At 53.9% G+C, this 14519-nt stretch overlaps 4 protein-coding genes across 4 annotated transcripts; 1 reads left to right on the top strand and 3 right to left on the bottom strand.

Annotated features, from left to right (window-relative positions):
* Nucleotides 1–1308: 1308 nt before the first annotated feature.
* On the bottom strand, nt 1309–4779 carry AAFC00_002236 (uncharacterized protein; the record flags this gene model as incomplete). The annotated part of the gene is made up of 3 exons (XM_069341529.1): nt 1309–1561; nt 1622–4179; nt 4243–4779. 3 exons carry the CDS (start codon nt 4777–4779, stop codon nt 1309–1311), a joined length of 3348 nt encoding a protein of 1115 aa, XP_069201611.1.
* Nucleotides 4780–5513: 734 nt separating this feature from the next.
* On the bottom strand, nt 5514–7566 carry AAFC00_002235 (uncharacterized protein; the record flags this gene model as incomplete). Its single annotated transcript, XM_069341527.1, has 3 exons — nt 5514–6054; nt 6127–6736; nt 6795–7566. The coding sequence occupies 3 exons, from the start codon at nt 7564–7566 to the stop codon at nt 5514–5516; spliced, it is 1923 nt and encodes a 640-aa protein (XP_069201610.1).
* A 753-nt stretch (nt 7567–8319) lies between these two features.
* On the top strand, nt 8320–11823 carry AAFC00_002234 (uncharacterized protein; the record flags this gene model as incomplete). Its single annotated transcript, XM_069341526.1, has 1 exon — nt 8320–11823. One exon carries the CDS (start codon nt 8320–8322, stop codon nt 11821–11823), a length of 3504 nt encoding a protein of 1167 aa, XP_069201609.1.
* A 671-nt stretch (nt 11824–12494) lies between these two features.
* Nucleotides 12495–14218, bottom strand: AAFC00_002233 (uncharacterized protein; the record flags this gene model as incomplete). The annotated part of the gene is made up of 2 exons (XM_069341525.1): nt 12495–14003; nt 14063–14218. 2 exons carry the CDS (start codon nt 14216–14218, stop codon nt 12495–12497), a joined length of 1665 nt encoding a protein of 554 aa, XP_069201608.1.
* Between the last annotated feature and the right edge of the window lie 301 nt (nt 14219–14519).

The following is a 14519-nucleotide window of genomic DNA, read 5'->3' as shown; positions in this document are numbered from 1 at the left end:
GAGTCCTGATGTCTGCGAGGAATACTCGGGATCACTCACTCGGCATCAAGCACAGACTTAGGGCTGAGTGAGTGCGTGGTTTCTACAAAAAGAAGTGCTGAGCTACTACTGTAGGATATATACAGCATACAAGCGTAAAAACCACAAGTCCTGAATAGAAGTGAGAGGGAGAGAGAGAAAAGGGATTGGAAGGCTTGTGTGATGACTGTAGGTAAATCGCTGACGGTCGTGAGGTCGCTAAACAGGGTAGACCTGTGGATATGAGCCTCGAACAGATGGCTCGAACAAACGACCATGGCAGAAATCGCAGTCAGGTATGGCCAGCGCAGATGGGCAGGATACAGCACAGATCGGCGACCTATATCGCTGCTGTGAATCAATGTGAGCATGCGGAAGGGAGGGGGGGGGAAATATATGCTCTATTCACCATATCCTCTTCACAGTTCCGTCACAAGTAAAGTAAAGTAAAGCAAGTGACCGAAGTATCCCATACCTTAGGTAACCAATCTGTCCAGTTCAGTCCAACGCAAACAAACCAAAGCGAGCGCATCTTTCCTTCCCATCGTCGCAAGACCAGAGCATGCGAAGACCCACCCACACAACCACTGTCCTATCCTATCCCATCCCGACAAACCCTTTTGATCTGCCTTTTGCTGTTCTCCGACTTCTATCCTGTTACATGATTCCTGCGGTCTTCCTTTGAGAGTCTCTTGATTGATTGACAGATAGCGTCATATAAACCCGCGTGGGTGTCTGAAGATAATATATCGGGTTTACTTGCTAGGAGCAGGCGTGCATCTATTTGCTTGACCGAGGTATTCACATGTCTTGCACTTTCATAGACTGGGTGCTTTTCGTGGATTGGAGATGTGTGTGCGGAAAGATGCGTACAAGAGTGCGAATTGTGCGACACGGAATAGGCAATTCTACATTTCTTTTGTGGCGATGGTGGTGGTGGTGGTGGGAAATATGTAGGAGGATAGAATATAGATGGGAGATATGCTATCGGTTACTTTCTTCTTCTTCTTCTTCTTTTTTGTTTCTTCTCATGGCGCCCCGCTTTCTGCAAGAGTGGATACATCCTTGACTCATCTCTTTTGACCCAGTCGATGGAACATGGACCCATTTTCGTCCGTTTACCACTTGTTAAACCATTTCCCCCAGTCTCTGTAGGTTTAGCTCGTGACCTAGGCTCGGACAGGTATGTCCCCCATCTTCGTCTTCGTGTACATTCATGCATGACATTTGCATCATCCCACGGCCTTTACTCAATCCAATTTTCTCAAGAAAAGACGAAACAATCAAGACCTAAACGACATCGAAAAGCGGCTTGAGGTGCTTGGCGATAAGCGTCCACTCCTCCTTGCTGACTTCGTCTCTGAAGTACTCCTTGAGACAGTCGATACTGGCTCTCGACACAAGCGAGTAAATGGTATCGAGGTTCTTATCGTCGAGTTGGCGTCCGTACATGGGCTGGTTGCCGCTTTCGATCTTGACGGCCACTGAGGGCTGGCCCTTTTTGCAGATGGGGATTTGCTTGTGTTCGCGTTCGATCGAGGTGCTGTGGTTTTAGGTCAGTGGTTGTTCGAGAGGTGGTTAGACGGAAAAAGAAAAGACTTACACTCTGCCGAGGTTGATGACCTCCTTGGCTCCAGTCACGGCGTTTTGTCGTACAACTGCAAGAGGAGTGTTGACGCGGAGGTTACCGTCAATGACATCGACACCGATGACGATAGGGTCGGTCTTGTTGAAGACAGAGATAGGTCGGAGCACGCAAGGGAAGACAGCAAGCATCTTGCTCTCCTCCTTTCTCTGCTCCTTCAGTGCAGCCATGTGCTTGGAGAAGTCGTCGAATAAGTGGTAGATAATCTCTGCCGTGAAGATCTTGACACCGACGTCGTTGGCGTACTGTTGGGCTTCCTTGTCCACCTTGACATCGAAACACAGCATGATTGCGTATTCCTTGGCCTTTTCCAGCATCGTCGAAGCGGTAATGACATCACGCTTGTGGACGGGTCCAATGGAAATGTTGGCAACAGGAATCTTCATCTGCTTCAAGAACTCCAACAGAGCCTCGAGAGATCCAAGAGTAGATGCCTGAACAGTGACACCACGTCCAGTGGTGGAAATCCTGGACAAAAGGTTCTCGAGATCGCCCATGACTTCGTCTTCGAGGTCTTCCTCGTCATCCTCGGGTCCGACGACAAGCAGACGAGATCCAGCAATGGCGTTGTCGAGGCCGTTGGCGGCAATCTTGACACCCAGAGCGGCCTTGACCTCCTTGTTGTGCACGTATTGAGACTTGACACGCAGCTCCTTCATCTCTGCAGGTGTGAGTAATGCACGGATATCTGTCGTGATGGGTCCGTCCGTTCCGCACAACACTATGCGATCACCTTCTCGTAGAACACCGTTGGAGAGCACGACATCGATAGTGGTACCCAGACCCTCGATCTGCTTTACCTCCAAAACGGTACACTCAACGACATCAGACAGATACATGAGCTGGCCGGCCATCCTCTCTTGCGTAAGACTGACGAGGAGCTTGATCATGTCGGGGATACCCTCACCAGTGTGGGCGGAGGTAGGCACAAGTGAAACATTCTTGGCCAAGGACTTGTTGTCGTAGAAGAGCTCGGAGTTGAAGCCCTGCTCAGCAAAGGCAACCTTGGTCTTCTCCAGTCTGTCCCTGAACTCGTTCTGAACGCCCTTGGTCTGGAAGGCAAGAGACTCGCGGAAACCGTTGTTGTCAATCTTCTTCCAGCCGTAGAGACGATCGATCTTGTTGAGTGCGACGATGAAAGGAGTCTTCCTCTCTCTGAGCAATCTCATCGACTCAAGGGTCTGAGGCTCGAGACCGTGCATGATATCAACAACGAGAATGGCAATGTTACAGAGGGAAGAACCACGAGAACGGAGGTTGGTGAAAGACTCGTGACCAGGGGTATCGATGACCAATAGACCGGGAACCTTGAACTCGAAAGAACCGTCCTGGTTCACAACTGCAGTCTTCTTCTGAAGAGCATCGACGGGAAAGTAAGTGGCACCGATTTGTTGGGTGATACCACCTGCTTCGCCTTCCTGGACGTTGGTCTGACGAATCTTATCGAGAAGCTTCGTCTTACCAGTATCGACGTGACCGAGAATACAGCAGATGGGCGAGCGGAGGTTGTCCTTGGAACCCTTGGCACGGGCGTCCGCTTCCCTCTGCTTGCGCTGCCGGGAGGCATCCTGCTTCTTCTGGAGAGCGACGCGACGAGCGTTGGTGGTCTCTTCGTCTTCGGAAGACGAGTCGGAGTCGGAGTCAGATTCGCTGTCAGAGTCGCTGTCCGAGTCCTCGACAATCTCGGCCTTGGATCCCTTAGCGCCAGCCTGGACAGGCTTGCCGTTAAGCGCAGGTTTGACGAGCTTGTCATCGGCCTCGTCACCGCTCTCTGCATCCCAGCTGTCCTTGACACCACCGTCTGCATCAGACTCGAGCTTAGCGGCCTCGGCCTCCCAGTCCTCGAGCTCATCCTCCTCTTCCGCCTTCTTGGACTCGGCGTTCTTCTTGGCCTCTTCAGCAGCAGCGGCAGCGGCCTGTTCTTTCTCTTCGGCGACGCGGAGTGCTTCGAGCTTCTGTCTGGCCTCCTCCTCTTCTCTGGCTTTGGCTTCGGCGGCAGCCTTCTCCTCGGCAATCTTCTTGGGGTTCTTCTTTCGTCGATCCTCCTTCTTCACCTTCTTCTCCTGCTCGTCGGCGTCGCCGGAGATACCGGAGACAACCATGCCGCTGTCGAGCATCTGTTGCAGGCGCGCTTTTGCCCTCGCATCGGCTTCTTTCTGTGCCTTGGTCTTGTACTTGCCCTCCTTCTTGAGCTGCTCGATCTTCTGCCTCTCTCGCTCTTTCTTGGCAGCCTTGGCCTCGATCTGGCGCTGTTCTTCCTCGGCGGCAAGTCGCTCCTCCTCCTCGATGCGAGCCTTCTCTTCGGCAGCCAGACGAGCCTCCTCTTCCTCACGTCGACGGCGTTCCTCCTGTGCTTTCTGGAGAGCGGCGAGGGCAGGGTTGAGCTTCTTCTTCTTGCCACCAGTAGTGGGCTCTGGAGCGGCGGCGACGGGCTCTGGAGCAGCGACAGCAGCTTCGGGTTTGGCAGCTTCGGCCGTAGCAGCCGGGGCTGGTGCCGTCTTCTTTTTGGCGGCAGCCTGTACGAGAAGCGGTGGTCAGTATGGTAGCATGATGGTACTTAGAGTAGCAATAAGACACACCTGTTCCTTCTTTCTCGCCTTCTCGCGCTCCTTCTTGAGCTTCTCCTTCTCCTTCTTGGTCAATATTCTGCCGCTGCCGTCGTTGTCTGGGTCGTCATTGTCTTGCTCCTCGGCAGGCTGCTGCTGCTGCTGCTGCTGCTGCTGCTGCTTGCCACCCTTGCCCTTCTTCATGGGCTGTCCGAAGACGTCCTCGTCCTCCATGTTGCCCTCCTGGGGCGCCTTGTCGGCAAGGTCGACGGGAGGAGTGGCGGTGCCATTAGCAGCCTCAGCATCGTCTGCAGCCGGAGGATCTTCGCCTTCGACAAAGTCCTCGACGGGCTTGCCCTTCTTGCCTCCCTTCTTGTCCTTTCTCTTGCGCAAAGCAGCCATCAGGCCGCCAGCACCACCGGTGGCCTCGCCATCATCAGCTTCAGCATCCTTGGCTGCTTCGGCGGCTTTTGCCTCCTGCTCGGCCTGCGCAATGGGGTCGACGGTCTCGCCGAGCTCGGCTTCCCAGTCGTCCTGCTGCTTCTTGTTTCCCTTCTTCTTGGGCGCCATGTTGTCGAGTTGTGTCGTGTGTAGTGCGTGTAGACGGGAATGGACCAGAGTGACTAGGTTGTTGCCTGGAGGTTTGTCGTCGTGGAGAAAGACTTTTCGGTCGATTTTAGACGGGGGTTCAGGTGTTGCGCTTTATGATCAAAACCAGCATGCTATGTGTAGATTCGACAAAGTTAATGGCCAAATCCAGATGCTGATTGATAGATGGAGCGGATGATGATGGTGATGATGATGATGGAAATGGAAGTCAACAGCAACTCTGAGGTTGAGGTAGTCGCTACTCTGAATCTCTAACACGAAACCGAATCAATCCATTTTGTGCCCGGGGCAAGAAATATGCCTTTGTGCATTGCCCCGCTCGCTGACGCCATGCACTCACCACCACCAATTTGTGTGCTTTCAATGGATAAACCACCTACAGTGAAGCCACATTGATCCGATCTCTCATGATCATATATAGTGTGACATTTTTCGTCTGCTGTCGAGAGGGCCTGCTGCACTTCGTCGACGGGCACATGAGTGTAGACAGCAGAATAAGTCAACTTCAGAAACCTCCACTATGATCTGAATATTATACAATTGCAAGCTGTGGCTGCACTTTCCTATGGCATGGCTCATCTTCATATCCGAGGTTTGCTTTGTTTCACTGGAAAGTCGAAGTAGCATTATCGTTGCGACTCTTTAGTGTGGCGAGAAACAAGATCATGGCTCTTCGAAAAGACGTCTTCATCCCATTACCTTCCAAAGCCGAACCAACCCTTCTTCTTCGGAGTGTCTTCCTGCGGCTGCTCTACTTCTGCGCCGCCGTTCGCCTGCGCCTTTTGTTCCACCTCCTCCTTTGCTCTTCCGGGGTAATCAATGTAGTTCCACGCAATGTCAAAGAACAACGGTTTGACCGGCACTGGCTCGATCTTGGGCGGGTAAGTCACAAGATTCTGCAAGTCGACGTTGACACCCGGCGTCGGGTATTCGGTGAGCCGTTGCACGAGAGGCGCCGCCGATGCCATGTTCTTCGATGCTGCAATGGCGGCATTGTCGTGGAACTTGTCCAGGTCGACAAGTGCCTGCGTGCGATACACTAGGTACTTGAGCTTGGTCTGCAACTCCTGCGCTTGAGTCTTGGTGAGATCTAACGTTGGCGCCGTCGTGACCTCTGGTGCGTCGGCCGGGATAGATTTGAGGCTTTGTGTCGCATACTCGAATCCGCGAGCGACGAGTGCGAGAGCATTGGCGTGGTTAGACATGAGCTCGTGCGAGACGGCAATGTTCAGGCATCTGGACGAGCATCAGTAAGAGATGCTGTTATTTGGACAAAAAAGAAAAAAAAGAAAAAGTCAGAAGACATACCGTAGAGCCTGGAAATAGGCGCGCTTGCCGTCAATCTCTTGTACGAAAGACTCGTCTCTCATGGCACCTCGTAGTTCCTTGATGGATTCTATGCTCTGAATGGTGGCATCGTAAAGCACAATTCTCTCGCGTAGACGAGCAAGCTTGCTACCTCTAGCCTCCTCCTTCGGTGCCTTTTCTTCCGAGTCGACCTTTTGACGTTTGGCGCGTTTGGCTTTCTTGTCCTCGAAAGATATACCATCATCGCTGCCGATCAAGGCGCGATTGCGGCCCACACGCCAGCTGACCAGAGCATAGTTGACAGCAAGACTGGTGACGCGAAGGTCCTGCATCCTGGCATCGCCCTCGTCGACGCCCTCCTTCTCCAGCTCTTCGATGGCGCGGCGGGTGGCATCGGCGGCATCTTGGCTGGCGATCAGGACTTCATCGTAGGCGGCAGCCTTCTCTCGCGTCGCTGGCTTACTTGACGAAGATAGGAAGGAGTTGAGTTTGGGCTCGGCTGCGGCCACAGTAGCAAGAGCCTGACCGATGGAAGCGTCGACAATGTTGGCAGTCCTGCCTCGCCATTGGATGGTGTTGGGAATGTCGCCAGTGCCGAGATTTTGGGGTGCTGGAGATTGTCAGTATTCGACGCTTCCACATTGTCGCAGTGAAGAAGGCCATCTCACCTGCAGCAGAAGTCTGCTCGCTAAGGGCGTTCGCATCAACGCTCTGCAGCAGACTCACAAGCTCGGTGCGATCTCTGGGGAAGAAGCGCAAGGCGACTGACGAGACGGCGACGGAGCGGGGGAGACGAGCCTGGTATGCGGCATAGCGAATGGTAGGATCGACGGTGCCCGCAAGAATCTCACGGAAGATATCTTTGTTTGTGGCAGTGAACAGTGTAGCGTAAATGACGCGGGCGACTGCAAGCTCACGCAGACAGATGTCCCATCTTCCTTCAGCAGCCAGCGCCTCTTTGGATCTCTGACCCTCGGCTTGCTTTTCGAAGTGCTCTGACCCAGAGAGGTATGCGCGATAGGCCTCGGCCTCGAGCAAGTCCGTGTCAGTGGCACCAGAGACAGAGCGATCCCTCAGAGCGTCAAGGAAGGAAGCAGCGATCTTGGCTGCCTTGTTGAGTCTCGAAATGATGTGGGAGCGTGTCTGGCCTGTGATTCCCTTGCCAGCATTATCCTCCGAGTGCGAAGACTTGATCTGCATGGCATGCGCCCAGGCACGCTCGGTGGAGAGCAGCAGAAGGTGGGCATCCTCAATGTTTTTGGATATGTCGTCAGCGGTCACCGTCGTCTTGTTGGTGTATTTGGCGCCTTTGGCAGTGGAGCGACCCAAACGTTTCCTCACGGCCAGCAATTGACGAGAGAGCTGCTTGCGATATGCATTGTAGTCGCCAACCAGCAGGGCGGCATCGCGGCTGCCTATGGTGAAAGAAGTGATGTCCATGTCTGACTGTTCGTGGTGGTTGCGAGTAGTCAGTGGAAGGACACAATAATTATTATTATATTATATTGATGAGCTTGCTGCTGCAGTACAGATACAGCAGGTACAGTACAGTACTGTACAATATACCAGTTCAGGCAGGAAGCGACTTGGACAAATGGTGGGGTTTAGGCAAGAACTGGAAGTTGCGGTCATCGGTCATGCCAAGCCTTGTTTCCGCTTCGGGGAGACAAATGGTCGGTCGTGATTGCCCTTGCAAGTGTAAAGCTTCAGTGCTTCCTTCTGTTCCAGTGCTGATGTCAAAGAAATTGTACTTGTAGCGCCTCGAATCTCGTCCATTGCATTCGCCTCCGCCCAGAGCATGTGTCTGTCGCCAACTTTTTATCACTATTAATATTTAAATATCTCAGGTCGTCCCGTGTCTCTGTCATTCACCCTCTAGCGAGACAACGAATTCCAGCTCTTGTCCATGGTAAAAAGAGGCCAAGGGGAATGAGTGCAGTCAAAACATCACCACTTCCGTCTCTGTCACTCCTGTCACGGCGTCAATAATCAATCTCCGCTGCCTCTTGGCCGGATCCTGGTCATCTTCACTGAATTGATCACTGCACTGCGCACACTTGGGCCCGGGAAGAAGCATTCCGCTCGAAGCAAGCGAATCCAAGGGACGCCGAACAAAGTTTCCTCAAAAGCAGGCGGCGTCTTGGAGGGAGTAGCTGAAGTGGACGAGGAAGAGCAAGACAAGGGAATCGTGGCATGCTAGAGCGGGCGTCAGCATGTCTCGACAGTGGAGTACGCCTCTCGCTGCGCGCTCAGAGACGTGCGCCCAAGAGTCGGAGATTGTTGCACTCAAACTTCTGGCACCACGCCGCAGGTGACATTGATTTGCCCGCCTTCTTTCTCTCCTCCACCTGTCCTCCCTTGTTGCAAGACGCAGAACAACCTGCCGTTCCGCCGATAGAGCCGCCCTTCCTGGACTTTCTCTATCCGGCCCAGACCCTGGCCTACATGAGCCGAGTCTCCGCCTCTCATCTAGACCGCATATGGGACCGGAGAGCCGCTCACAAAGCCTCCACCAACGGCCTACGCACTTACTCCTCCATGACCGCCTCTACGCAAGTCAGACCATCGCCCATGGACAAGATGCATGTGTCACACTCATCCACGGAGTCGTCCCCTCCTGAACTGTCCAACTTTCTGGCTTCACTTGCTGCCGCTCCGGACTCCGAGGCTACCGCTACAAGAGCTTGGGATTCTTTTCACACCCTCAAAGAGCGCGAGAGACAGAATCCGGAGCTCATTGCCCGTCTGCTCATATGGCTGAGTCAACTGCCTGCTGCTGCTTCCTCCCAGCGATATATACTCCAACTTTTTTCTCGTCTACCCACCGAAGATAGATCAGATGAAGTCTACCGCGCTGTCATCTCTGCATATATCGCTACTGGCCACATGCATGAAGCTCAAGAGCTGCACTCTCAGGCCCGGATGCTGCTCCCCGATCGCGTCTGTGGCGCAGATGTCATGATGCTTCATGCCATTTCCAATGAGCGGTGGGACACGGCGCTAGAAATCCACGAATCCTTCCTGCCGTCGCCGCCGAAGGCACTATGGAAAAAGCTGGCGTCAGACCCATCTCTCGACTCTCATATACTGGCCTTGGCCAAATATCACATGGAGCTCTCGGATCCCGACCAACGGAGAAGGTTCCTGGGCATTATAGAACCCATCTGGCGCGCCAGAATCCGCTTTGCCATACAGAGTCCAGCTTTCATAGCCTCGGGTCAACAAGGCGCCTCTTTCCGATCATCTCTCCGTAACCTCTTCCGAAATCTTCTTTCCTTGAAATTGCCCTCGAGAAGCATATACGAGGACCTCATCTTGCAGCTTGCCTGGACAGGAACGAGCGCTGCCATCGAAGACGTTTCGACACTGATCACCTTCGCCTACAAACGCTACCAGGAGTCTTCCGACTTCAATCCCTCTCGATATATGCTCGCCCGCTTGATCACGTTCTGGAGGGACCAAAGATTAGCCATCCGAGGACGTCTTTCGGGTTTCAAGTATATCGACCTCAAGACTTATCAGCGTGACATGGAGCGCTTCCATGAGCGAATGGACGACAATTCTCTTCTTGTCGTCATGGATTGCATGGCCAGACTGGGCCACATGGACGTGGTAGAGCAGTATGCTCAAAAGTACCTGGCGCTGCACCCGGAGGGACTCAAGGACTCTGGAAGACTATGGCCGCTCGTCTATGTTCATGCCAGATTTGCCCGTCCGATAGAAGCTGCAAGACAGCTGCATCGCATCAGAGCCGACTACGGCGTTGAGCCGGATCTACGCTGCTACAACATTGTCCTTCATGCTTACGAGGAAGCTAGCGATCTCGCTGGAGCTGTCGAAACACTTGGAGACCTATTGCGCAGCAAGATCAAACCGGACGCCTACACCTTTGGCCCGGTCTTGAATCTCTATGCCAAGCAGGGTGACGTTGACAGCGCCACGAATCTGATCCAGACTGCTAGAACATACGATTTGAAACCGACAGTTCACATGTTCAACAGTCTTGTCGTTGCCCATGTCAACAATGATGATGTTGAATCGGCAGTCAAAGTACTAGAGGAGACAATAGAGCTTGTGGAAAAGGGGGAGGCTGATGGACCTATTACCATTTGTTTCAATAGCGTCCTCACGGCCCATGCCCTCAATCGCGACATTGAGTCTACTATGCTGGTCTACCGTCGCATGAAAGATGAAGGGATCCCGCTAGATGCGAACACGTACGGCGCCCTTATTCAAGTTTTGTGTTTTTACCGACAGACCGACGCGGCTCGAAAGATTGTCCGCACCGTCATGCGTAGCAATAATGTTCGTCCCTCTGGCTTCCACTATGCTATCTTGATGGCCGGTTACGTCAATCAGGGCATGTACAGTCACGCTCTAGACGTCGCCAGGGACATGGGATCCGCAAGGGTCAGGCCCACTGGTAGCACAAGAGCTGCCCAGCTGAAAGCAAAAGCGCTGCACGAGCATAGCATGAAGGGCGGTGACTTGAGGTACGCTGGTTCAGATGTGCGTGAGCCCCTGACAGATGTCATGAAAGACTTCGAGTGGTTCTGCAACTCGGAAAGGTCACCGCCTAGCATCGACCACCCAGGGCATGGCTTGAGAGGACAGACCCCTGTCTCTTTGTTGAGTGCCGACTTCTTGGTATTTATCCACGGTAAGAGACGTGCATTTGATGCAGCCAAGTCGATTTGTGAGACGTACATGTCAAAGCGGGCAAAGCTGGAAGGCGCGACGGAGCTTGCACAACCTGTCAGACTCATAACCGCTCTGATGTCGGTGCATTTCCGGAATGGAGAATACGCAGAGGTGGACAGATATTGGCACCTTCTCAGATCACAAGCGGAAGCGTTGCGAAAGTCGCACGCTGACTTGGCCAGTCCGAGACCAAGGTCTGCTGCTGTCAAGTCAGACGCAGATGCTGCGCTTGGACCCAAGATCCCGTCTGGATCTCGATTTATTCTCAGCCGACCTCTCCGCTACTACCTAGCGTCGCAATTTTCGCAAAAGGAGTCTGCGGCCAGCTCCACGACAGAGCTGGTCTCATCGCTTCTATCGCTGGGCTACCAGCTTGACAACAGGACCTGGAACGCCTTTGTCGTGCACCTGTGTCGCACCAGCCCTCCACGAGCTCTCCTGGCCTTCACTCTGATGGAAAAATATCTCATCGACAACTGGCCTGGATGGATCAAAGCGCGCTTTGGTGTGATTTCAAACAAGAGAGTGGTGCCCAAAGACAGTGCGCTCCGGGAAGGCGTGGAATACCTCCGCGGTCGCACCGGTCCGACGCTCGAGGATGGCGAAGAGGAGCAAAACACATCACCGACAGACTCTCCCTCACGCGAAAACGACGACGACGACGACGACGCCACAGCCGCCCCGCGCAGCAGCACAAACAAGAGCATTAGCACACGCTACCGCGCTCCAGGAACGCTGATCCCTCAATACAAGACGATGGTATACCTGGCCAGCGCGCTCCTCGAACTGCGCAGTCTGGAAGCCAGCGGCTCGACAGCGGCGCTCATCAGAGGACGCCAGACAACGCTCGATGCAGCTGGAAAGGAAGAGGCGTTCAGACACGTGGGCACTCTCAGGGAAATCAGAGAACAGGCGCCGAGGACTTGGAGGGCGGCCAGGAGTATGCCGAAGGTGTACGATCGCTTGCAGCAGAGGTTGATCAGAGGCAAGGAGTAGAGGTCAAAATAGGACGAATCGAGGAGAGCACGAAGAGCACAAATAGGACGAGAGAAGAGAAAGCAGAAGTGTGTATATGTATATATGTAGTGACTCGACACGACGACGACACCACTCCAGAAGACGAAGAGAACGAGGAAAAAGAACGAGATTTTGTTCTTGCCTATCTCTTTCAGAGACAGGGACCATTTTGTAAATTATACGCAAAGAGAAAGGAATAGAAATAGCTGTATATATCTGTACCACAGTCCAAGTTCGGTTCCACCAGTCATGCCTCTTGTACACACACATACATACACACTTGTGAAGTCATCGTACTGCTAGGTCCCGAGAGAAGGAAAAGGCGGTAATGGCAAGAGTAAGAGAGTATGCTCTGCTCATACATGTATGTGAATGCATCTATTTCGTCTCTATACACCATAATACCCAAGTGTTGATTAGTGGCAATGCGACATGCCGTGAGGTAGGTACCTTTTCCAGTGACTGGCTGGCCTCTCCGTCTCAAGATGATCCTGCGCCGCCCCCTTTTCGGCGCCTGGCATCTTCCCACCCACGGGCAACCCCCGTGATAGATGGGATAAGGAAACCTAGTCGTTCTTGCGTCGCTCCGAACGGCATGGTGGTGGAAAGACGTGGTCTATCAAGAGATTGGAACAAGGAAAAAAGAACCATTACTTCAAGAAGCCCAAGCGCCTCTCCCTGACCTCGACGTCCTTCATTTCGCCCTCCATGACCTGATTGAAATGGTCCGCGCCATCAAGATAAACATGATGGCCCGCCTTGCTGATAACGACGACTTTCGCGTCTCCGTTCTCCCTCTGCTTCTCCTCGTCGCTGGCGTTCTGCAGCGCTTTGTTCTTCTCGGAGAGGATTTTTTCCGCCGCCGCGTACCCGCCTTTGACGTCCATCCAGTCGTTTTCGCCGTACATGAGCACGACGGGGACGCCTGTTTCGCGCGCGCGATGGGCGAGCGCAGAGGCGGGCACGCGGTCGGATTGGTCTGGTTGTGGCGCCGTGTGGGGCGCGGCTTCGCCTGAGAGCCATTGCCGGCCGATGCCGTGGATTCGGCGGATCAGAGGGCTGCGCGCGAAGGCGCCCGGCGCGAGGATGTAGGCTAGTGCGTACTCGCCGCTGCCGCGCTGGCGGAACAGAGAGTAGCTGTAGTCGTGCAGGGCTTGCGATTCTTCGGCTGGGAGGTGCGAGAAGCGGCGGCTTGTCCAGCCTGAGACGAGACGGGGGCCTAGCGGACCGGACCAGCGGACGAGGGAGAAGGGCGAGATGTTGGCGTCCCAGAGGGTCGTGAGCCACTTGGGCATGGGCTTGCGAGGGGGCTTGCCTGATGTTTCTGCTGCTGCTTCACGCTTCGAGCGGGCATTCAGGAAGTTGTTGTTGTCGTCGCCGGTCTTGGCCGAGGAGGGCAGGTCGGGGTTCGAGGAGTTGACGACGTCTTGGTTGTCTTGGGTGAACTCGTTGACCATTGTCGACTCTCCTGGCTCGGGCATGTCTGCGTTCACTGCGTACGGGTCCTCGGGAATGCCGACTGGAGAGGCGAGGACGAGCTTGTTCAGGTGTCCGGGGTACTTGAGCGCATATGCCACCGCCATGTAACCTCCCATGCTGTGGCCCAGCAACGTGAAGCGATCGATGCCCCTTTTGATTCTCCATTCCTCCAGAGCATCTATGAACCAGTTCTCTGCCTCTGTGATTTTGTCCTGTCGGTCCTTGGCGTGGATCTTGAAGGAGGGTCGTGATGAGCGTCCCATTCCCAGCATGTCGAGAGCGTACAACTTCCAGCCAGCCATCCTGCTAAGACTCTCAAAGTTGCGATAGAAGAAGCCAAGCCCAGCGCCATAACCGTGCAGCATGACAAGATTGTTGTCAACCTGCTCACCTAATCGCTCGACGGAGAACTCGTTTAGAAATCGGTCCTTGCCTTGCAGCTGGACTAGATTGGAGTGCCATTGACGCGGTCCGTAGGGGTCGGAGACACCCGAGGTTGTGACAGCGGCGGCTTCGCGATCCGGAGAGCTGTTCACATGGGCAGAAGAAGCAGAAGAAGCAGAAGAAGCAGAAGTCGACGGCGGCGCAGAGCCGGTTTGCGTGTGAGTCGGCGGCTTTTGAAGGTAGGGGATGAAGGATAGCACGTGGTCTTCGGTGGAAGCAGGTGTCAGGCCCGCCCACTGTTCGTGGCCATTAGTTCTAGCATCCTTCAAGACAACGTCGATTACTCTCTACTGACCCATTGGCTGAAGCCTTCCTTGTAACCCAAGGGGAAATAGGCGGATTTAGGCAGCGACTTGGCGCCATCTGGGTTATCTGCTTTGGCGCGTTGGGAGGCAAGCATTGGTTGTTGAGTACGGCCACGGTACTCTGAATCCGAGTCGGCGGAAGCCATTGTCGCAGTCGTGGTTGAACGGAAGTGGAAAGTGGAAGGAGAGGGAGACTTTCTTATGGCCGAACAGAGTGGTCTTGTTCTTGTTACACCAGAGGCAGGGAGATGAGCAGCGCTCAAACAGCACGGATGAAGAGGGGCTATCTTGACCAGCACTTGAGAGATGAACAGAAGGAGAAGATACCTATGTTGGATACAGAAGGAGAGGAAAAGAGATTATATCCCTAGGCAACAGTATTGAACCAGCACGACAACCTTTTGAACCATTTCCAAGGTGGCGTTTCGAGAGGATAAATAAGGTATA

Source organism: Neodothiora populina (genome assembly GCF_041146345.1).
Source record: "Neodothiora populina strain CPC 39397 chromosome Unknown canker_contig_14, whole genome shotgun sequence".
Taxonomy (NCBI): Eukaryota; Fungi; Ascomycota; class Dothideomycetes; order Dothideales; family Dothioraceae; genus Neodothiora; species Neodothiora populina.
Note: the sequence above shows the minus strand (reverse complement) of the source record. Positions and strands in the feature narration are given on the sequence as shown.